The 25,267-nt window shown below is 43.1% G+C and overlaps 2 protein-coding genes across 4 annotated transcripts in view; one reads left to right on the forward strand and one right to left on the reverse strand.

Annotated features, from left to right (window-relative positions):
• Snx25 (sorting nexin 25) overlaps positions 1–18,304 on the reverse strand; it is a 93,742-nt gene extending 75,438 nt beyond the window's left edge. For 2 of the 3 annotated variants that reach the window (XM_051182362.1, XM_051182361.1), the window contains exon 1: positions 17,711–18,304. In XM_051182362.1, the coding sequence (XP_051038319.1) occupies positions 17,711–18,085 (375 nt within the window). In that variant the 5' untranslated portion in view covers positions 18,086–18,304. Of the gene's footprint in view, positions 1–17,472; positions 17,494–17,710 lie in introns of those variants that run through there. The other variant, XM_051182363.1, reaches the window with a different exon arrangement.
• The window catches only part of Cfap97 (cilia and flagella associated protein 97), a 38,931-nt gene continuing 31,358 nt past the window's right edge, over positions 17,695–25,267 (forward strand). The window contains exon 1 of the mRNA XM_051182368.1: positions 17,695–17,842. The gene's annotated coding sequence lies outside the window, so the exon portion shown is untranslated. The remainder of the gene's footprint in view (positions 17,843–25,267) is intronic.

Consider the following 25,267-nt stretch of genomic DNA (forward strand, 5'->3'; position numbering starts at 1 on the left):
TCAGGTCAGTCATCCCACTCATAACTGAAGTCATTGTGAGGGAACCTTTTGAGGAGTCTTGCTATCTAGCCCAGGTGGACCTGGAACTCAAGATTTTCCTACTTAGCCTTCTAAGTGCTGAGATTAGATTTGTACCACTTGTCCAGCTAACACAATCTTAGAAATTTTGGATGGGGTAAGAGGGCTAGAGAAATGGCTCAGGGGCTAAGAGGACTTGTTGCTTTTGCAGAGGACCTCAGTTCAACACCCAGCATTAATGTCAGGTGGCTTAAAACTAACTCTAGTTCTTCTCTGACACCTGCATGCACACACACAAAATCAAAGATAAAAAATATTTGCTATGAAAACTCCTTTTTTTCTAATGGGTACAGGACTGCAACCTTGTACTCCTGGCTATCTGCTTGTTGGGAGACCATAATGTGAGGGCAATCTATGCAACACAGTCCCATCGAAAAGGAAAATCCTCTATCCTAGTACATTATTGTCATATGCACAGTTGCTGTATTATGGCACAATAACAGCACACTATATTCTCACTCTTAAATAAGCTTATTTTCTATCTTAATTATATGAATTTATTTTTGAAATAAAGCCTACAAATAGTGATGTTTTTCTATATTTCAAACAGGCTATAACTTTTCCATTGTTATCGCCAGCTACATAAGCTGTGGAGACACACCCTTCAATATATTATGGATGTAAAGAAGTGAACTGGGCCATAATCCCACCATCCAGGGGTGTCTGGGCCTATTTCCTTGTAGTCAGTGTGCTCAACATTTTGAGACTCAAATTATGGGCAAGGTATTTTCCTATACTTCAGTTTCCTTATTTGTAAAACATAACAACAGTATCTAACTAATGATGAGAGCTAATATGAGCATCAACAGAAAGAACACACATGAAGTACAACACCGACTAAAAGGCACATGAGTCACAAACCATCACTGGCACTTTTTCTATGTACATACTATGTGCATGCATGCGCATGTGCATGTAGAGGTTAGAGAGCAGCATCTCCAGTCTTCATCAATTGCTCTTACTTTATTTGGGGGGACAAGGTCTACCACTGAACCTGGAGCTTGCCTATTCAACTAGACTAGCTGGCCAGCAAGCCTCAGCAATCCTGTCTCCTCCTGTTGTGCCTATGGGTTTCCTCCACCTCCAAGGAAGTGACTCCCAACTGCAAAAGCAAAAGGTTTTTATAGCTAAGAACCAAACTGGCTGGGACCTCACTCTATCAGAAGAGTAAGGTGCCCGCTTACAATTGTGAAGTATTTTTAAAGGGAAATGGAGGCTTGATACTGTTAGTCTCAGCCCATAAGGTTTCCAAGATTACATAGATTTTATAGAGTACAAAGTTTTTATAAGGCTGAATTGTTGAGCGCACCTGCAAGGTTAGGGGGTTTTCTTTCTCTAGGACTAGCAGGCTCAGTGGCCTCATCTGTAAGATAATGGGGAGAGCAGGGAGAATGTACTTTCCAGTCAGGGAGTTATCTATATCTATTGGCAGAAGCACTTGTTCTTTCTAGTTTTCCCTTCTTGCCATGAGTCCTGTATCTTTTAGTTATTAATTTTCCTTCGCACACCCTCCTCAGCATTGGGGTTACAGGTGTACATCATCAAGACTGGCTTTTTACACAGGTTGTAGGGATCCAAATTCAGGTCCCTCGATGCTTACATGTGAAGGAATCTACCCACTGAATCAGCCAACCATCCTCATTTGCATACTTCTAAAAGAAACTACAATCATTTCTGCATTTGGCTCTTTAGACTCAATATTGTATTAAAAGCACTGCTTTCATAATGAAAAACTTGGAATATCATGTTTGGATGACTTATACCATAATTCATCTGATTACACTAAATTTGATTCCACTTTTTTTCCTATTCTAAATGAAAAGTACTTCCATTTCGTACTGTTGATAATAAAGTACTACCAAAAATTTTTCTAAAAGATGCTAAAAGTGCTTATGAAATATATGGTGGATTTGGATCCTAACATTATTTAAAGGATTTAATGTCTAAAGGATTTTCCTGAGGGCTAGGGAGATAGCTCTGAACAGTGGGTACAAGAATTTTCTGCACAAATGTGAGGACCTGAGTTAGAATCCCTGGAATCCACTTAAAAGCCAGACACAGAACATGAACATCTGTACCCAGAATTCCTGTGGGGAGATGACAGGGACACACAGGAGAACCCACAGACACAGAGCATGAATATCTGTACCCAGCACTCTGAGAGGGACCCACAGGAGAACCCCCAAGAGCATGCAGACCAGCCAGCCTGGCATACACAGTGGGAAAAGACATGTCTGGTCTCAAATAAAGTGAAGGTAGTAACAGACTCAGAAGTTGCTTTCTGACCTCCACAAATGCACTGTGGCACACATGTACCCACATTCCATTAGCACCCTCCCTCTCTCTCTCCCCTCTCTCTGGTAGACACACACCAACAACACGAATAAGATAAAAATTAAAGAATGTGCTTCAAGAAGTCTTCCACCAGCTGAGGATACTGAAGAGCATGGGGAGGGACTTGGAGGAGGAGCATGGAGGTTTTCCAGCTGAGCACAACTATGTGAGCAACTAGAAATATCCTTTCCAGAGAGTGCACATTTGAGGACAGACAGACACTCTGTGCAGGTGCTCCCAGACCGGTATACCCTTTCATGCTTTCTGATTTAACTGGCACAAACAGATGTTTCTAGAAATGTTTCTCGGTAATTAATCTAAGAAAATAATAAATACTACCACAAATGCAAAATCTCTTTAAACTACTCAATACTGACATATTTTTAAGATAAGCTAATAAAACTTAGGGATGTTTTTCCAAGCACATTAGGATACACACTCCACTGTTTGTAAACAAAACTTATAACATGCACTTAAAAATATATGCAAACAGCAATATAAAATGGATAGAAATGAAAAGATATGGAAAGAAAAGTATAGCTAGAGAAAAACACCAAAAAGCAAAGTGGCTTAGGAAAATGCAGCTAAAATCTCTGGCATGCACATTTTGCAGTCCTGAAAAGGTTTGTGTGATAAAAATTCCATTCAGTTTTGTTGCTTGGTTCTATCATATGATATTCCTATCATTTGAGTTCATTTGGACAATCTCAGATTTCCATAATGTGAGCCACACTTCCATCAATTTGTTCAATCACCTGATGGTCACTGAGAACTCGTTCTATCTGCTTGGCACTTAGCTGGACACTGAGATGACGACAGCAAAAAACAAAAACAAAAAAACAAAACTGCATTTTCCATGCTGGTGGGATGTAATCTGTTCTTGATGGACACTTGTAACCAAGTAGCTAGTAAATCACTGTACTAAAGGGGGTGTGCTTAAGGTCCCAATATTCTTCATATTTTGGGGACCTCCATTTACTTCCCTCTTCAACCCCTCCCTCCCTTCAGTCATAGAAGGAAACCACTCAAACATGTAATGCATCTGTAAGGGCATTTCATAAGATTTTGACATTCATACATACTGGCATACATTACACCATCTCATTTCATAAGAGACAACATTGAAATTAAATGGTAACCAACCTAGATACCCCTACTCCACAGCTCTCATATAATCCAATGAGGAGAGCAGTCACACTGAATTGTTTATTTTCCAGAGTTTTATATTCCATTTCTGTCATAAAATACCACAATATTGCATTAATTGGTGATAAAATATATGTACCTCATTAGAAAAATTACACTGGTCATTTGAGTCAGTGAAACTTGTTACTTTACAAATCCTTTGAAACAACAATAAGCTCTACATATAGCAGCCTTGATAACACACATGTATGAGATACTTAAGCATAAAACTTAAAGCACAATTCAGTTGAATCTACTTACAGAGGGTGTTAAGTCCTTTCTATCAGGAGCTTAAAGCTAACCAAAAACTTCTTCCCTTTCTAAAATAAATGTGTTGAAATACTGGCTAAATCCTCCTCTTAGACAGGCCTTTCCATGGGAGCAGTTTTGTCTCTGACTAGATAGAGGGCAAAGAAACCTGTACAAGAGAGGCAGTGGTGGCTCACACCTTTAATCCCAGCCCTCAGGAGGCAGAGACAGGCACATGTCTGTGAGTTCAAGGTCAGCCTGGTCTAGAGTGAATTCCAGGACAAGCTCCAAAGCCACACAGAGAAACCCTGTCTCCAAGATAGAAAAAAACAAAACAAAAAAACAAAAAACAAAAGGAAGAGAGAGAGAGGGATCTGCACTCACACAGGTGGGCATCACGTGAATGTGAATTTCCTTTCTCCTTCATCCATGATGACAATGGGAAACCCCCTATCTACAACCTGAAAACATTTAATTTCCAAATACGCTTGGGAAAAATTCTTTGAATACAGTATTTTCTTTTTTATGTTTTTTTCTGTTTTGGTTTTTTGTTTTGTTTGTTTTGGTTTTGGTTTTTCGAGACAGGGTTTCTCTAGGTGTAGCCCTGGCTGTCCTGGAATTTGCTTTGTAGACCAGGCTGGCCTCAAACTCAGAGATCCTCCTACCTCCACCTCCCCAGTGCTGGCTGGGATTAAAGGCATGCACCACCACCATCTGGCTATGATAAGTATTTTTAACAATAATATCCAAATAATTTCTGAGATCCTTGGACCCCACTTTGAGAAACACTGCCAAATAGTCCAGATAAGAATCAGAAATATTTTAATATAAAACAATGATCCCGTATAAAATGAGAGATGACTCCCAAGGTTCACCTACGGGACTGAGATGTAGCTTAGCTGGTCAGATGCTTTCCATGTGAACAAAATTGGAAAGAAGCTTCACCTGTCTGATGGCAGAGGCTGACTGGCTTACTGGAACTTCAGTGCTGTGGAGATGTTGGAATGTTGCATGCAGGTCCACAGGTTAATGACCTTATCGTGGGCCAGTTTTGGCCCTCTGAAAGAGCCATTCCTTATCCATCTCTGTGTTGGAACTAACGTCTTGTGACAATAGATTAAAAACCTTTTACAATCTATTGATTTAGGAGAACACCAGCGTTCACCAATCCAAACACTAAGAATGTCACCAGATAAACTAGGCAGTGGTAGCCCACACCTTAGTCCTAGCACTCGGTAGGCAGGAGGATCTATGCCTTCAAGGCCAGCCTGGTTTACAGAGTGAGTTACAGGGCTGTTTTGAAGGAAAAAAAAAAAAAAAAAACAAAAACAGGGAAAATCAGCTCAATTAATGAAGTAATTTTGAATAAATACAGGTCCTACAGCAAAAGCTTATAATGTTCCATACCATATACAGAAGCTGAATCAATCATTCCTGAAGCCACCAATTTGTAGAATTCAAATGCTTTCATAATTATAAAACTATACTCCTGTAAAGCAGAAAAACAATGCCCCCAACCTAACTATGATTGCACCTAACCAGGGAAATTGTTCCAGAGTACAAGCAAATTCCCTGAATGGCAATGGTATAGCCAGAGATGGCTTCAGGCAAAGTAGTCCAGAGTTAGCAACCTCCCCTAGACCCAACCTGAACCTCTTCACTCCCTGCATCTCACAATGTGTGATGCAATCTTCCAGGACAACACTTAAATTTTTTCACATTTATTCATCATTTATTATGTGTGTGGCAGTCAGAGGACAACTTACAAGAGTTGGCTCTCTCTGTCTACCAGGTAGGTCCCTGGGGTTGACTCGGGTCCTCGGCCACCTCCCTGGCATTTTACCAGAGAAGTTTGAGAAACAATCCCTTCAATCACAAGAGAAACAAGATGAACCACATGAACAATGGGCCAGATCACAGCCACACAGTACCCTGACCTTCCCTGTCTCAAGTCCCCTCCACTCAGTAACCCTTCCCACAGCCACTCAGAAGGCTCTGAAGACAGGACAACCACAGTCCCTTGACTCTTCTCTCTGAATTCTCAGATCCGTTCTACTCTTAAAACCTCCCTTGGCTTAGATGATGTCTAAGTGACTATCAAATAGTCTTATCTAATCTGTTAAACCATGAAAAGCCTAGAACCACCCACCATTCATCTAGCTTGGTCATGTTTGGGAAGGCATTAACCCAGTTAAACCTGCTTTCTGATTCATAAAGTGGAATAATAATAAATGTCTCATAACTGAGAGGTATAAATGAGTATTTAGTATAATGCTTAACAGACAGGAAGCACTCAATAAATGTTTTCGATGTTATTTCATCCATTTATTTCCAAATCTTGACCACTTCTTTTTAAAATCGCCTTTAAAAAAAAAAAAAAAGTACCCTTGGCTGGGCCACGGTGGCAAAAGCCTTAAATCCCAGCACTTGGGAGGCAGAGGCAGGGTGATCTCTGTGACTTTGAGACCAGCCTGATCTTCAAGAGCTAGTTCCTGAACAGCCTCTAAAACCACAGAGAAACCATGTCTCAAAAAAAAAAAAAGTACTTCTACAAAATGTCATCTTCCTCACCTTCAACAATTATTTTTGCCTCCTACTTACCAAGATATGTGAAGCTTGAAATATCTCTCGGGTGCTCCCATTTCACACATCCCCACCCCCCATGCCACCCACACCCCCCAGTCTCAAGCCTGATTCCTTCCACACATGCACAGATCATGTTTCCTGGTGCTGCTGTACCAACCAGCCTGTATGTGTGAGCTTTTCAGCCCCTTCCTCTGCTCTCTGGAATATTTAACTCCGTACACTTCCACTTCTCCTCTAACAGTGACAACAGAGGCTGGAGTGTTGACGGTGAAGAGCACTTGTCCTTGCAGAGTACCACAGTTCCATTCCCAGCACCCACGTGACCACTGTCCTCAACTTCAGTTCCAGGAGACCAAATACCCTCTCCTGGACTCTGAGAGTACCAAACACACAAAGGGTACACAGACATACAAGCAGGCAAAACACCCATACACATAAAGTAAATAAATAAATCTAAAAACATTTTTAAATGGCTACAAATTCCCATGATGCATGACATCACTATCCTTCTACTCTGTTTTTCCTCATTTCCACCTCAACCAGCTTCTAGGTTATATGCCCTACGAGCTATCTCTATACTTCCCAAACCCCAGGGAGGTTACCTTCATCACCTCTTTACCTAAAGCCCCATACAATCCTGGCATAGGTCTACAACATCCACCAAGTTGCAGAATACAGAGGTGACCCCCTTTCTGGATGTCTCCATACCACATAATGCTGTGGGCTATTCACTCTTCTCTCATATCATCTCTGAGTTTTCCTCTCCTCGATCTCTTCCTCTCACTCCTCAGTAGGCTTTTCCTCCTTTGCTTTCCCAGCTCCCTTCTATGCAACCACTGCCAAGTCAGCAACTCCCTCTCCTAACAAACCCACTTGTTTAACCCTTGTCTCTCCCTCAGATTGCATGTCTGCACACATAATTTCAAGTTGAACACATCCACAGGTATGTCAAGATATTCAGGACCAAAGCTTTCATAGCCGTACCTCTCCCATGTCAAACCTATGCAAACGCCATCCATACCCATTCAATCACACAAGCTGAAAACTAGAGGTAAGCCAGAATTCACTTCTCCTCCCCTTAGTAAATGTAGAGCACAAATAAAACTGACTAGACAGAAGGACAATTGCGTCTGTACATCTGTCCAGCTGAACTACAGGCATTGAAAATGGAGCAAAGGCCTTCTGTGAGGCGTGAGGTTCACATACGTATGCCATGAGGATAAACTCAGGAACTGTAGGCGATTTCAGTAGAGGGTGAGTGATCAGAGTTACATGAGGAGACCCTCCCACTGAGGTGAAGTGTCCATTGTTTTAATGCCTCCTCTCCTTCCTAAGACGGTCTTAAGCCAGTCAGAAATCCTGGACACCTTACCAGCGGTTTGTTGGGAATGGGAACTGGTCCAAACATGACCAATAAGATATGAGGGAAACTCTGGCAGGGGCATTTCTAGGAATTGTTTTGCTCCCACCCCCGCCCCGTTCCAATCATTTCCCTGCTCCTTTCAATTATCATCCTGTGAGGCTGATAAAATAGATACAGTCACTTGACTGTCCATACAGTCCATACACTTGACTGTATGGACTGACTCATGAGAAGGGAGGACCCAGGGATGTACAGAGAGATTGTGCTGTGCCTTCCACTGAGCCTGCCTTACCTTGAGACTATGTGGTATTTCTTAAAATAATAAATGACTTTACGGTTTAAAAAAGGGAAGTGTTTACAGTCATGCTTATGACACATTTTATTTAGCTGGAGGTGATGGTAGAAGCCTGGAGACCCAGCTGAGGCTGAGGTAGGGGGCTGTATTGAGTTTGAGGACATCATACCGTAGTCAACCCTTGAGTTGTGGGCTGCCTAAACTGTAGTGTGAAACTCTGTCTCAGAACAACCATCAATCCTTCCTTCAGCTCTTCCTTGTTTGCTTTTGTGGTGAACCTGAGAGCGGCTCTCAGGATTAACCCTTAAAGAATCATAGTCTGGGAAGCTGACTTTTACCAGAGACTTCAAGAGCATATGACTGTCATGGCTCAAATGCAGAAAAAGTGCAGACTTAAACCCTGTTCTCTTACCGCCTGCAACTGGCAGATTCATTCCAGAATTATCCCTCAGCTACCAAGTCTCCTAGTGAAGTACTAAAGATAACAGAGGCCAGTTTCTGCCTGGAGTACAAGGGTTAATGACAAAGGACACAAGGCTACTCCCAAATTGCATGATATTAAAACTGTGAGCCAGGCAGTAGAAGCACACACCTTTAATTCTAGCACTCAGAAGGCAGAGGCAGGTGGATCTCTGAGTTCCAGGCCAGCCTGGTCTACAGAGTTAGTTACAGGACAGCCAGGGCTGCACAGAGAAATGCTGTCTTGGAAAAGAAAAATGCAAACTGTGATAAGCACAAGAAGAAGTATTTGGTGCTACTGAGCCCATCAATTCAGGGAAAACGTCTCTATGCAAGGAATACTGAGGGCTGAAGGCAGAAAAGAGAACAGGCAAAGGGGATGGCAGAAGCCCTCAAGTCTAGAGGCACAGGGAACTTGATGCTGAGGACTGAAGCTGGAGTGGAAGTAATTGCCACAGTTCAGACTAGAGCTAAAAATAACAACAGGAAGCTGCTGACAGGCTTTAATTACACATGCTACCAAAGAAGGATCTGCATAGGCTTGCCTTTTTAAAGACTAAATGAACGAAGGAGCCCACACAGAGGCAGACAGACCAACTGAGACTGTTGCAATTGCTGTAGTGGGGTCCAGACATGGGAGCTTGAAAGGAGTGGGCACATGCAAGGAGTACAAGGGGAGACGATGAAGATGTCAGGAGGACTCATACTACTGAGTGAAAGAAACAGGACAACCTTTCTAGTTCCTATAAAGCATCAAAAATAGCTCAGGGGGTTAAAAATGAGAAAAAAATGAGGAAGATGGAAGAAGGAGAAGAGGAAGACAAAAGATGACAACAAAGATGCCGCCATCCCCGCCGACAAATTAACCCATCTGCAGCTCTACGGAGGAGAAACAGTGGAGCACCAAGAAATGCCTTTTCCTTTTTCCTGGAGGCTCTGTATCAAGCAAGAACTGAGGAAACTGAGACACTAACTCACAGAAATGTAGATGGCAAAAGGGAGGAGCAAGGGCGAATGGGGAGGAGCAAGAGTGGAAAGGGAGTATGGGTGAGATCAGATGGTAGGGTGCTACTTTCAGAGGAGCACCAAAGCCTATAGCAATTAGTTACTTCTTACAGATGAAGGTGAGAACTATTAATCTAGTTATATAAGAAATCGAAGTTGCAAATTAATTTTCCAAAAGGTATATTCAACATGAAGATAGAAACCTTATTAAACAGGCCCTAACAAACAAGTCTACAACTTATTCTAACAATGTACAATTCACTGCTTCCTCGTAGGCCTCAGAGGTACTGTACTTTAAATTTATGTGCATTTTCCTTTACAACTAGCTTCCTGCTATTCAGGCATGGGAATTCCCAGGTCAAAAAAACATACAAGGACAGGCCACTACCTAAAGGAGCTGGTGAGTGCAGACTAGCCTAGCCCCGGGGTAAGATCAGGCACCCTCAAAAGCCTAGCTATCACATCAGCATGTGATCCCAAATGTCCATCCACATGCATGAAGGTTTCTGGAAAGCTCTACCATGTTTGAATAAACTACAGGAATGTACCTCAGGACTCAAGCAGGGTGTGTCTTGGACCTACCCTGGCACACAGCCTACAGAGAAGGTCTCCAAGAAAGGCTTACTCTTGCCCTCTGCATCCAACCTCTGCAATCAGCACTGCTTTGTTATGCTTGTTGAGTTTGCATTTCTCTTTTCAAAGTCCAGTTACTGTTTAAAGGGAAAAAAAAAAAATCAAGTTTCTATGCAGTCATTTGAATGCTAACAGCCTTCAGCAGACACTGTTCATTCTGAAGCCCATACCCTCTGCAGCAAACCTGCTGAGTCACCTTTTTTGTACAATTGAAAACATACATTTTAAAAGAAAATCTAGGACACTGCCTATCCCAATGTGATATGGTTTAGAAATGAACCTTACAGCATTTTTAAGCAAGCAACATCAATTACCAAGGTGACATCACTGCATACTCCCCAAACAAAAAGCTGCTTAAGATTCTAGGGTTGGAAATAAACAAGCAGGGAATGAATGACCGGAATGAAGAGAAGGTTGAGAGTAGAACACTAACATCTCAAGACTTCACTCTTCACACTGAAGTGTACACAGTGGGGGGTTCTAGATGACCTTTGTTTCTGTGATAAAACACTAACCAAAACCAGCTTGGAGGAAGGAAAGGGCTTATCTAGCTGGTTTACAGGTCATGGTCCATTATCAAATGAAGGAATGCTGTGTTTACTGGCTTTCCAGGTTGGGTCCACCTGCCCAGGGAGGTCACCACCCACAGGCTGGACCCCGCTGTATCGATTAGCAATCAAGAAAATGCCCAGACATGTACACAGGCCAGTCTGGTTAAGGCAAATCTTCAAATGAACTTTCTTTTATTCCCAGGCAAGTCAGGATGACAACAAAACTAAGCAAGACAGGGGGACTCTGGTTTTGCTTGGTACTGAATACTGGCTACAAGGAATGGTGGACCCCTTGACAATATTCTTAAGTCTATCTGCCCTGTAACTAATGACATCTAATAAAGTCAAAGAAAGGCCTTGATTACTTTCTTTTTCCTGGCCTAGAATTTATTCTGTATCTCAGGCTGGTCTGGCTGGAACTTACAATACACCCAAGACTGGTCCAGATCACCTGCTTAGGCCTCTGGGGTGTTGGGATTACAGGCCTAAGCCACTACTTGGCAGCACACAGCTTCTTTAACCCTCTTCACTGTTTTATTGCTACAGCCACAGCATATTTCTCACTTTAAGCCCAATCACATCTACTGGGCATTTCTGTGGCCTACCTCTAATGTCATCACGCCTGTACCCAGACAATCTCAAAAGCTGCCAGGCCCACACCCTAACTTCAATTCTATTCACTTAAGGACTTCCACAAGGCCAAGATTATCTTCCAGTCTTGGTCCCTGGGGCTCATCTGATACATTCGCTGACAACTCAAATCTCAAATGGTCCAACGACTCCCTCTCACAGTTTTCCGGATTCTTTTAACAAGTCATGAAATGTATGCTGCTCCCTTTAGACAGTGCTGCTGAACTCAAACACAGCTTCCTCATTTCCAAGGATATGTTTGCTGGTTTTGATTGGCATTTCTTTTTATGTCTATGTATTATTCTGCTCTACTTTGAAGTTATTCATTATTCATATGTATCAGCCTTTGTTAACAGAGGAAAATAATTTTCCTACATGTGCTATCACTGTTCATAAACCATGAAATGATAGATATCAAAATTTCTTGAATACATATTTGTACTTGTTTATACATTAAAATATATCTGGGAGAATAATCAGCAACTATTGCTAGTACCAGCCTTTGTATAAAAAAGCTTCCCTACACACACACACACACACACACACACACACGTTTATTCTTCCATATACCTCTACTAATCATGTGACTGTATAGCGTACAAAAAGTATGCCTGAAATTATGAACATCATGAACTTAAAAGTGCAGTATCCCTGATACCACAAAGAATTAGGCAGGGTCCTATAATTTAAATTTTTTAAAGTTGGTATTCTGTAAACCAAATATCAATCCAAAGATTTAAGAGCCATTTACCCCCCCCCCAAAAAAAAGCCACATTTTTCCCCCCTACTGGCCACCATGACTCAAAACTCCCTTAGTTGAGAAGTGAACAAATATTCTAAACAGGGCATTAAATATATTATGCCATTATCTGTTATCAAATTATTGAGGATTGTTTATCACATTAGTATAATAAAGGAAAGCCACAAAGGGCTATGTATAGTCTCTCTAATTCCTGTTTCTTTCCTTTTCCTCTTGAGTAACTAAATTAAGTTTGTTTCACTCAAAGAACATTTGTATTAGTAAAAGAACCCATTTAGGAATCCCAGCAGCCCGACTCAAGCCAAGTAGAGCAGTGGATAGCTGTGTGAATGTTCTTACTGTCCCTCTGAACATCTGCCTTCCCAGCCAGTCAATGCTACTTGGCCTGAGAGGGTTAGACAGGGAGTACCCTTGTTTATCTCTGGAGCCTCCCAATGTCACAGGGGTAAGCACTCATAAAGACAGTAAGTCAGGGCTCTTAATGCTACCATTGCAAGGTTCTCCCTCTTCACTAGGAAACCTAAAAATATCATCAAAATCCATCTACTGAGAGCACACTATGTCCTGATGCTGAGAAACTCAGCAGACACAAAAATTAAAATGATAACCTAACAAGATCAGAATATGAGTTATGCTTTGGATATTCAGAAATGCTTATTGATTTGAGCTGACAAACTTTCTGCACTTTTCTGTCTGATGATCTTTCTAGTCTTCCACTAATGCCTTCTTCACATGGCCACCGCCTTTTTTCCCCACATACTACTATACTCAACTTCTGTAGACTTTGCTTTATTAGCCCTCTAATCTTCATTAGCTGCTTATTCCTCTTCACCTGGAATAAATCAAGTAGAAAACATTAGGTATTTGAGGCAAGGGAGGTTAATTACTTTATCACATTAGCACAATAGTCCACACTGTGTTCACAAATCATGTTGATAACTCTAAACCCTATAAATTTACACTATTATTATACATTTTCCAACTTACAATAAGGTTTTTTTTTTAAGTAGTTAGTAAACTGTATCTAACAAAAGAGAAAAAAGTCCAGAGTCTGAGATAGAAAAGGTTAAAAAAAAAAGTTTGAATGACATTTTTGATGCAATCTCTTTAATTCATCAAAATGTAAGCTATGTCCCTCTCTTCCACTAAGGAGATGATGCTCTGAATTTTCCTACATCAAATGATTCACCCTTGCCCCTTTTCTCCTGCTATTGCCTTGCTTGGATCAAGTGCTAGAATCCAGTACCTGTGACTAGTGACTGTTCGGGTCTAAACAGGTTAAAGGGCCCTGCAGAGTACATCTGGGACTAGGGGCATGACACTGTACAGGCCTCTCAGCAAAACTGGGCTAAAAACTGCCACCTGGGACCCAGACATCAATTAGCAAGACCTTCTTGATCTGAAAGGGCTTCTTTACTTCCAAAAACTACAATGGACAGTTGAAGTGGAATTTCTGCTGGGATGAAAGCTACTTTCATCAGGAGTTGTCCCACTGATGTAAAACCAAAATCTGTGCACATGTAAGATACCCACTAGAATCAAGGTCATTTGGAAAGGAAAAGAACAAATTTAGTGACCATCAATAAATCTAATTTTCCTAATTATCATCAGCAAACACTTGAGCAGCCTTCAACTCCTATAAGGTATGGAGGACGATAACAGAAAGTGTCAATTATATAGAGTTTACAACCAAAAACACTATGAAGCATCCTGAAGCATGACAATACGCTAAACCCAGGTGTGATAGCCCACACCTCCAATCCCAACACTCAGAAGGCTGCTGCAGGAAGATGAAGAAAGAGTTCAAGGCCAGAGGCCAGAGGGATGGCTAGGAGGTGCCTGAGAACTCTATGAAAGCTTGGGGGTCTGAGTTTAGATTCCCATCACATTTGGTGGCTAAATATACTGTGTAAAAACAGAACCTGCAGGGGATGGCCAGGCAGACCCCTAGGGCTCACTCGCCAGCCAGCTTAGCTCCAATGGGAAGCTCCAGTTTCAGTGAGACTCTGTCTCAGAAAAAAAGGTGGAGAAAGAGAAGACACCACTGTTGGTCTCTGGCCTTAACATGGGTCAATGCACCCACACATATGCATGCATGCACACACACACAAAATAGGAAGATATCTCTTTTATTGAAAATAGATTTTTTTTCATACAATATATTCTGACTATGGCTTCCCTTCCTCAGCTTCTTCCAGATACCCCTACTTCCAGACCCACCCAAACCCACACCCTTTCTTTTTCTCTCTCCTTAAAATACAAAGGGGCATTTACAATAATAAGATACAATAAATCAAACAAACCAGAATAAGACAAAGCAAACAGGAAAAAAAATTAAAAAAAAAAAACTATCACACACACACACATACACAGAGAGACCCAATCAAAAATAAAATCAGAAATCATAATATATAAACAAAAGGTTGCAAGTTTTAAAAAATGCCTGGACAAAGAGCACTGTGAGACAAAACAAAACCAAAACCAACCAAACAAAAAAGCTCCCAAAATACCATTGAGTTCATTTTATGTCGGCCATCTACTGCTGAGCACTGTGGCCTGCCCTTAAGTGTACTTTGTATATCCAGTGACACTCTGCTGGAGAAAACTAATCTTTCCTTTGTGTGTGGTTACCAATTGGAGATAGCGGTTCGTGCTTACTTCCCCTATCTGGCTTAGTCTGCTTCAGGCCCTGAGGGTGCTGCCACTGTCTCTGTGAGTTCATAGGTGCCTCTGTCCCCTTGTGTCTAGAAGGCCTTGTTTCCTTGGTGTCCTCCATCCACCCCCCCCCCCCGACTCTCACAGTCTTTCCACCCCTGACTCTTAAGCAGAGTAACATTTTAATGAAGTTGAACCACTGCCATTCCCTTAGCCCCAAAGTACTAGGGCAATTTTCATTGTTACGATGATATCCATCAATTTGATGGAGATATCTCCTGTTGATCAAAGGCCTCAACATGGGCAAGTGTACCCACACATATACATGCAATGCATACATGTGTATGCCACAATCATCAAATTTAATACACATTCTAAAATTAAAGAGTCCAAGGCTACTCGGGGCCGCATAGCAAGCCTGTCTCCAAAAACAAAAAACAAATCTTTAGCCACTTTTAAAATGTTTGCAGTCCCCCCACACACACATACCCCTTCCACAGAAGGAAGCCAAAGAGGAAAGGAGAAGGAGGGGAGGGATGGGATAGTAAGTTGGACACTAGACTTATGCTATCTGGTTCATATGTGAAACATTCAAAGTGCACTATGTACAGAAAAGATAGTTCTTTTTTATTCTATAGTATTCAGTGCTACACCACCTCCATTTGGTTCCCTGCTGAACAGCCTCCCCCTCCACATATGCCAGATGACCTGTGGAGTCCAGCTTCCCTTCTACTCCCACAGAACTCACAGACATCATATACTACACCACTTGTCTGTGCCTCCCATTCATAAAGAAAATGCCTGTTTAAAGAAACACAAATGATTGCAAATATGGCAAACAATGGGCTTGAATGAACAGCATCTATATCATAAGTGGAATATTACGTTACTGACATGCACTTCAATTTTAACTTATAAGTAACTTCTTGATTCTTCTTCTTCTCCTCCTCCTCCTTGTTTTTTTGAAACAGGGTTTCACTGTATAACAGCCTTGCCTGGGATTAGCACTGTAGACCAGGCTGGCCTCAAACTCACAGAAATCCACCCACCTCTGCCTCCTGAGTGCTGGAACTAAAGGCGTCCTCCACTATGGCCTGACTAACTTCCTGATTATCTTAAAGCTATTATAGGAATTCATGCTTAAATAGGCTGACCAGACATCCCCCCCCAAGTTAAAGATTACCCCTCCTAACATCTGAAATCAGATTTATGCATGCTGTCTTGTCACCTTTCAGGTACTGGTTTTTGTTATTTCCTCTGCAAAATCATTTTTCTAGATGATGATACAGAAGTGAATCCAACAGGGTGGGCCAGGAGATCTGAAAGTGCACTTTGCAGAAACAGGATCAGTAATCCACAGGTGAGGTTTGGGGACCTTGACAGATGAGTGATAACATCTCAACTTTGATCTGAAACCACCATTCCCACTTCTTTCCATTACTACATTCCCTCCTGACCACACAGCTCTAGCTTTCTTTCTTTATTCATAAACACTTAACCACTATCTAAAAGTAACTTATCTATTGCCTGGTTCCCCCACAGGAACATAATCTGCAATGACTAGGATTCTTATTGCCTGGTTCCCCCACAGGGATATAATCTGCAGTGACTAGGACTCTTACCTGACTTTCTAATTCAACCCAAACTTCCAGAACACGTAGATGTGCTAAATATGTACTGAACTCTGTATAAGTTCTTGCGATATTTAAGAACTGTGGTGTGCCTTATAGATCCATAGGCAAAATGGTAAAGTTTTAGAATCCTTAGTTCTTATTAGAAGTGGAGAAGGGGGGGGGAAGAACACATCTACTTACCCACCCCAAGTTAAAAATGAAAAAAAAATGTACAGCTAAATCGAAATAGACAGTGTTAATTTTTTCAGAGTGCCAGAGTTTCCTGAGTCTACTGGATGAGGATGCCATTCTGAAGTGACACGATCTGGAAAGTCATTTTAAGAGTAGAAAGAGAAGTAAGTAAGTAGCTGGTGCCATCAGCAAATACAAACCCCGGGGACAGTAGTCATTCTAACAAACATTTTTAATGAAGTTGAGCCACTGCTGTTCCCCTGGTCACAAAGTCCTAGGGCATTTTCAATTTTATGATGATATCAACCAGCCAAATTACAGTAAAACGAAGATCTTTTAAAGGGTTATTATAAACAGACGGGAAGTAAAGGTTATTATAGGGCAACCATAAAGTCCACACGAAGGAGGGGGAAAACAGCTCTTTCCTGAATTCCATAACCACAACCGTGATGAGCTACGTACATCTCGCTGAGGACAGCTTTTCCTCTTAGCAAACCAGTGTTTCTTGGTAGCAAGCATCCTCTCTCTCCCTCCCTCCCTCTCTCTCCCCCCCCTCAGACACACACTCAGACACACACACACACACACACACACACACACACACACACACACACACACCACTTCAAATCAGACATCATCCTAAACTGCATTACTTCTTAACCAACATGGTGGAAGACAGAACATTATAGGTACAAACAAATACAGGAGGTCCGTGGGCCAGCTATCATGGACCCGATGACCCTAACCAAGTTTTCTCTTCTGGAAACCGTCACAAAGTTATCTCCCACCCGCCACGGATCGAAGACCCAAACACGATCACCAGTGCAGGGTGCAACGCCTGCGTCCTGTGAGTGCTGCGTTCACGATTTTTCTCCAGCCCTCACCAAGTGCACCCTAACATCAAAGACCCTTCGGGATCACCGGATGCTCAGAGCGGTGAGTGGAGGACTGGTTGACAGGATGAGTTAATTAACTACAGAGCCTAAAACCGTGAGCGTGGTCAAGCTCGCACTGCCGGGTCTTCCGCGGGCTTCAGCTGCGGGAAGGCCACCCCGGGGGCCCCCCGCGGTCTGCGCGCGCGCCAGGCCGCGGGCACGCGACGGAGACGAGACCGGTACTCACCCGCAGCGGACAGCGGACGGCCGCGGCCAGGCGGCTCCAGGAAGAAGCGAAGTCCGGCGTCCGGGCTCGCGGGCTCCAGTAGACGAGCGCGACCAGAGTCCCCAGCAGCCAGGCGGCCGCGGCGCCGCTCAGGTACAGACTGAGGCGCAGCAGCAAGGCGCCCGGCCCCGCGCCCGCCGCCGGTCCCCAACCCGGGACCAGGCAGCACAGCGCCAGCGCGGCCAGGGCAGCCACGGCCGCGGGTCCCCGCCAGCCCCCGCCCGGGCCGTCGGCCGCCCGCAGCCCGTCCGCGGAGCCCGGGGCAGCACGGCCGGCGTCAGCGGCGGGCATGGGACCGCGGCGGACGCCGCTGCTGTCGGTGGCATCGCGGTGCATGCTGCTTCCTGGGCCGCTGGCGACAGGCTCATCTCCCGGCCCGCTGCCCCCCGGCGCCGCCCCGGGCCGTGGCCTGTGCGCGGCGCCCCGCCGCCTCGCCGCTCCCGCCGCCGCTCGCGAGGCAAGGGCGGCCCGCGTTCATGCCCTCGCCGGCGGCCCTGCGCGGGAACCGCTCCAACAGACACCGCCGCGCCCCCTCCCCTTTGGTGCCGCCGCCCCGCGCCGGGCCCGAAGCTGCCTGCCGACCGGGCGCGCCCAGGTAGCGGGACCGCGAGGGAACTGGAGTCCCAGCGGGCTTGAGAAGCGCGGGGGCGGGGGCGGGAGCTGCGGCTGAGTGACACTGGGGCGGGGTCGCCCCGCCCACCAGGGGGCGGGAGCGGTGGAAAGGGGCGCGACCAATCGCAGTGGACCCCGCTATTTTCCCGCGCCCCGCCCCCGCCCTGGGGGGACGGCGTCTGTTGGTGGAAAATTTTGCTGCAGGTGTCAGAAGTGTGAGGTAGTGCTTTTCGGCTCAGGTGCTCCCTTCATTTTCGCCCTCTGCTCCTCACCTTGCCTACAGCCCCACACCAGGCGGCCGCCCTCTTCTCTAGCGCGCCGATCAACCTCGTTCCCTCCCTGATTCTCACCTTTACTATGTTCCTTAACACCTCCGCTTTCCGACCCTGCTGCCCAAGGGTAGGAGACAAGCCAAAACTGGAGGAGTCAGTGAAGCCTTGTGGTTCTTCCTTACTTAATGGAAAGGCTCCCAGAGTGTCCGCGTGGTGCCAGAGAGTGTACACTGCTGCCATAATCAATCTGGCTCCGATTCTGTGTTTTTGTTGCCAACAACTACTCGGTACAAAAGCTGTTACCCACGCGCAAAAGAAACTGGCCAAATAATTTGGAGAGTACATGTTTCCCTCTCCCGTCTTGGTCGCAGCCAGTAGTATGCAGATGATGTTTGCTGAGAAGATAAAAGTCCAAATGCTGCTCAACATTATGACAGCTGCCAACGCCGTTAATGCAACACTGTCTTAGACGGCTAACAGAAATCAAGGATTTCTGAAAAGACTGGGAGGAGAGGAGTATATTAGACTCATAAAGAATGGGGGTGGGTGGATAAATAAAGGAAGCTTGAGAAACAGTGAGCCCAGAAACTCCCCCATGACACTGAAATGAAGAATTTCAAAATCTTTAACTTGCACTGTTTTGTTTTGTTTTATTTTTTTTGACAGGGTTTCCCTAGGTAACATTGACTGTCCTAGAATTCACTATGTAGACCAGGCTGGCCTGGAATTCAAAGAGATCCACTTGCCTCTGCTTTTGGGGTGCTGGGATTAAAGGTGTGCAGCCTAAACGTGCACAGTTTTGGAATAAAACAGTGACTTTTATTATATTTTGATTTAGATTGCTCTGTGAGTAGCAAATAAGTAAAATAAGAATTAAAATACAATGTTAGTAAAATAAGAATTAAAATGCAGTGCTAGATATTGTGGCTACACTGTTTAGGTTTTTTCTGTAAAGGAACTGTTCCATCTGCAGTATTTTGTCATTTCATAAAAAAGAAAAGTTGGGATACTCATGAAGTAAACCAATTAGTCGCTTAAATCAAAGACTTACAGAAAAGGTTATTACTCAAAACAGAAGATCCATGTATTCATTCCACATCTTCATAATACCCCCCAAGGCATATGGCTTTCAAGTAGGAGATGAAGTCAGAGACTTAAAAATAATCCCTAACATTCAGTTCAAATAGACTAGTATGTGAGTAATTTTCTATAAGCAAGTATGGTTCTCATGTTTGTAAAGCTTTTTAAAAGGATTTTTAGATTTTATTTATGTGTGTGTGTTGCTTGCATTTGTGTTTCTGCACCATGTGCTTGCAATACTCACAGGAAGAAGAGAACATTGGTTCCCTGGAACTGGAGGGTAGGAACAGCTGTGAGCCACCATGTGGATGATGGGAGCTGAACCTGGCTCTTCTTTAAGATCACTAAGTGTTCTTACACTGAACTATCTCTCCAGCCCCAAACTTTTTGCATTTTAATATTAACTGATGTTTGTGGGACATTTCAATGCAAGCTAAGAAAATGTAGGAAGATGAGTGTCTCATGCCAAATGTGAAAAGCACTAGGCATGTCATCACTACCCTCAACAGATACTGTTGAGCCTAATGACAAATGGGGAAACTGAGGCACCAGAGACAATTAACTTGCTTGAAAAGCTAGTGCACATTAGAGCTAGGGTTTGATGTCATTCCACTCTTCAGTTTGTATACTTATCCTCTGTACACAGCATTTCTAAAGAACTCAATGATTTTATCATCTCATGTTACAAAGGAGCAAACATTGGGTTTAATAAATCCATGGGTCTAAGACTAGTGTGCCATACTTTAGAATGTCCAATTTCATTGCTTTGTGGGAATAGCAACAGGGCCTCTTTGTTGCTCTGCCATGGGACTGAGTGGGTATATAGCAAAGGGAAAACTGTCCTAACATTTCCTGCCCACCAACTCTGTAACTCAAGACCATTGTCTTGCAGTAAGTACATGGTCCCCAAAAGTAATGCAAGACTGGAGTTGTCGGAAAACTGCCTCAATGCACACACTCTTTTCCTGCTGACCAGCACTGATGCTTCATACTTACTTATTAATTAGAGTTAAGCCTCTACTCTGTGCATAGCTGACATTAGAAGGCATTGAGAAAAAAAGAGGCGCCAAATCAGATTCTAAATTAGAGTTGAAGTGGTCCTTCCCAGTAGTCACTGTTGAGTCCTAACAGCTCTTTTGAAACTGTTTATTATGTATTTTATTTTATGTATATGAGTGTAGGTCTTCTGTTCTGTGTATGTGCCCACAGAGGCCAGAGGCCATAGAAAAGCATCAGGTCCCCTGGAATTTGAGTTACCCAATGTAGGTGCTGGGCACCAATCATGGGTCCTCTGGAAAAGTAGCAAGTGCTCTGAACTGCTGAGCCACCTCTCCAGCCCCAAGTGCCATCAGCTTTAATGGCTTAAAGAGCAAATTAAGAAGTAATGTCTTACCTATATTTTTATTGCTAGTGCAATCTGTCAGACTATAATGGAATGCACCCCAAGGTTATCTTCATCATCATCATCTATAAATCTAAGATGGGAATAGCTTCTGGCTGACTCCCCAAGAGTAAAAGAAGATAAGAAGGGACTGACTATTTTGAAATGCCAGTCAAAAGAGGGGGACATCACTGATCTTTATCTAAGAAAGGATTAGTAATGTTTATAGGATGATGTTCCTTCGAATATAATTTTAAAACATGTAAATTATAGTGAATGGGGTTCTATATTAGTAAGTAAAAATATTCATATTGAAAACTTATACAGAATCAAAAAGTGAGAGATTTTGAAACAGTCAGTCATCCCTAAGTGGGATGTCTCCATCAAATCCTTCCCCTCAGAGCTAAGGAAACCCCGTAGAAGAGGAGGCAGGAAAAATATAAGAGCAGAGGGGATGGAGGACACAAAGAAAACAAGGCCCTCTAAATCAACATGAGCAGAGCTCATATGAACTCACAGAGATTGAGGCAGCAAGCACAGGGCCTGCACAGGTCAGCGCTAGGTCCTCTGTGTGTCTATTATGGCTTCCATTTCAGTGTTATGATCCCCAAATGCTTCTTCACTGTATTTGTTGAGGGCAGAGCAATTGATCACTTATGGTCTGAATGTTCCCCAGGGTCCTGATGGGCCGGTGGGAGAGCCCCACGACACAAACACCAAAACCAGGAGCTGCAACAAGCAAGAGTTGTTTATTGAACGAGTGTGCACTTAGGTGTCAACAATCTCAGGGAAAGCTGCACACCCCTCAAAGGGTTCAGGCTCTTTTTATAGAGAAGACCGCAAATCAGCATATATGCATGGGGCACAAGGTGATTGATTACAAAGTATGACCTCATGTTTGAGAGATCACCCAGGTATGACCTGTTCTTATTCAAGGGATAAACCTTAGAATGACTTGGAAAGTCCCTAGACTGTCCGTTGGCCAGGAGTGACCCAGACAGGGCTGTTCATCTGTAATCATTTGTTCCAGGGTTGGGGGCCTATTTCCTTGTTGTGGGCCAAGACCTATGAGAAACATTTTTCATACTCTGGCTTTCTCTTGGCTGTACATTTAGAGCCTTCAGTTATTCCACAAAGGTTTGATGATTCAGTAACTAGCCCTATTTAACAAGATCAGCCTGGCATATAACTATTAGCTCCATCACCATAGTAACCTTTCTTGTTCTCATAATTCTGTTCTTTCCTCCCATGTCAATGTCCATTCTTTATGATTTTCTATATTCCACTTGCAAGAACTATTTTCCTGCCCCTTTCCCACATCCTTGCTCTGCAAACTAAAACCTTTCAAAGTCTCCCTCCAAATTCTTATGTTGAAGCCTAATGACTAGTAGAAGGTGTGAGTACAGGAAAGTTATGGCATTTACATGGCCTGTATGGATGATATTATCACCTATTAAAGTGTGTGTGGGGGGGGGGCAGAAGGCTGTAGAGAAATGACCAATTAGTTGAGAGTTCTGGCTGCTCTTCCAGAGGACCAGAGTTGATTCCCAGTGTCCATAGATTGGTGGCTCTTCTAGAGGACCAGGCTGAGATTTCCAGTACCTACATGGCAGCCCATAAACATCTGTAAGTCCAGTCCCAGGGCATCCAATACATTCTTCTGGCTTCCTTAGGCAAGGCACCAATGTAAAACACCCATACACATAAAATATAATTAAAGGTTAAAAAATGTTTTAAGGGAACTATGAACCAGGTGTGGGAAGGGCAAGCCTGTAATCCCAGAATTAGAGGAGAAAGATCAGGAGTTCAAGGCCATCCTCAGCCACACCTTGAGTCTGAAGACAGCCAGAACTCCATGAAACCCTGACTCAAGAAGACAAGACAGCTGCCTTGACTCTTACACCAAGTGAGGGGACACAAAGAATCTACCTCTGAAACAGGAGTCAAGATTTCACTAGAGCCCTTATCTGTGGGCACTGTGGCCTCTGACTTTCCTTCCTCTAAAACAGAGGAGCTACTCACTCTGCAGAATTTGTTATAACAGCTGGAAGGACAAACTAATGAGCCAATACTTAAAAATTTCAATCTCCGAGAGAATCATAGTCAGAAGCCAGATGTTTTCATTGTAAAATACACAGAGTTCACTATCATAACCATGTTCACACCATGTAGTAGTAAGTACATTCATACTGTGTAACTGTCACTACTATCCATATCCAAAACTTTTTCTATCAGCTAGCCCCTAAGGAAACTCTGCCATCAAACAACTTGCCACTCCCTCTGCCCCACAAACCCTTCACTCATTGTTTTGTTCTCATGGATTTGACTATCCTAAGCATCATAGAAATGGGATTGTGTTTTTGTCCTCTCTCACTGGCTTATTTAATTTATCATAGTATCTTTAAACTTTACGTGGCATGTATTAGGATTTTGTTGTTTTTTGTGACTGGAACTCTTGGGTTGTCTCTATATTTTGAGTGTTGTGAATAATAATGTTACGAATCTGGATGTACAAATATCTGAAATGCTGCTTTGAATTCTTTTGGGCATATATCCTGACATGGAATTGCTAGATCATATAATTCTAATTAGTATTTTCAAGGAAATACTATAGAATCTCCAATCCTGCTGCTTTGCATATTCACTGTACAAAACTTTCCAATTTCTCTGAGTCTGCCATCTTGTTGTCTATTTTAGTTTTTACAAGAGGTATTTTTTTAAAAAAGATTTATTATTATGTATACAGTGTTCTGCCTGCATGCCAGAAGGCACCAGATCTCCTTATGGATGGTTGTGAGCCACCATGTAGTTGCTGGGAATTGAACTCAGATCCTCTGGAAGAGCAGCCAGTGCTCTTAACCACCGAGGCCACCTCTCCAGGCCCTGCAAGAAGTATTTTAATGACTGTCCTAGTGGGACTAAAATGTATCTTGTTTTGTATATTTGATGTGTGGGTACAGATGTGTAATATTGAAGCTGTAGAGGTTAAAGAGCAACTTTGAAGAGCCAGCTCTTTCCTTCCAGTGTGGAATCTGGGAATCAAATGCAGGCTGTAAAGTTTGCCTTTGCCTTGGACATTTTTTTTTTTTTTTTTTTTTTTTTTTTTTTAACCAGTTAAATGACTTCTCTGGCCCTGGATGTTTTATTGTGTTCTAGGATGTACTTTTGATCATCTAGAAAGCACCAGACATGGTGATTTCATAAGCCTTCACTGATATTGATATGCATTTCCCTAATGCAGTGCCTTAGTTACTTTTTTATTGCTCTGACAAAACACCATGACCAAGGCAACTAATAAAATATTTAATTAGGTTTCCAGTTTCAGAGGGACTGGAGTAAACAATGGTAGAGCAGAGGCACAGCTGTAGCCATGAGAGCCCCCTTCTTGATTCAGTAGAGACAGAGAGGCACACTGGGAAATAGCACAAGTCTTTTGAAACTTCAGAGCTCACCCTAGAAACACAGCTCCAAGGTTGTACCTCCTAATCCTTCTGGGAGAGTTCCGTCAACTGGGGACTAAGTGTTCAAATATATGAGCCTATAGAGGCCATTCTCATTCAAACCATCACACTTAGTGAAGTTGTCATTTTCCTGTGCTGTTGGCTATTTGTATCTCCCTTGGAGAAATGTCTACTCAAATACTTTATATCTACCCCAGAAGTCACTGCCAAAGTATGTTCACTAAGTAAAATTCAGTGAAATCCTTTCTTTTAGCCATCAAAATGGGGGGGGGGGTCCTCTTTGTTACTAATCAGAACCAAGAAAATATAAAATGCATTCTTCAAAGTAAGAGTTCTTTCTTGTGTGTGATGGCTGCGATTGTGATCATATACACATTAGATTAGAAACACCTAGGGAAGCTCACCCTCTGGGCGTGTCTGTGAGGGCATTTCCAGAGACATCATGTGGGCTCTGATCTCATCAATGGAGTGATCCTTGATGGATTCATAATATGCTGGCATTATTAGCAGGCAGTGAAAGAGAAGAGGTGGGGCCTAGGTGGAGAGAGGTCACTACAGGTGCCCTGCCCTCTTCCAGTAGGGCAGATTCTCCAGCCTCACAGTTACATAAACTGCTCAACAGTGCCATGATGGACTGAGCCCTCTCAAAACGTGAGCTGAACACATCTTTTCTTCACTGTGTTAGGTATTTTCTCACAGCTCTGACAAAACA

This window comes from Phodopus roborovskii, unplaced genomic scaffold, assembly GCF_943737965.1.
Source record: "Phodopus roborovskii unplaced genomic scaffold, PHOROB, whole genome shotgun sequence".
Lineage (NCBI taxonomy): Eukaryota > Metazoa > Chordata > Mammalia > Rodentia > Cricetidae > Phodopus > Phodopus roborovskii.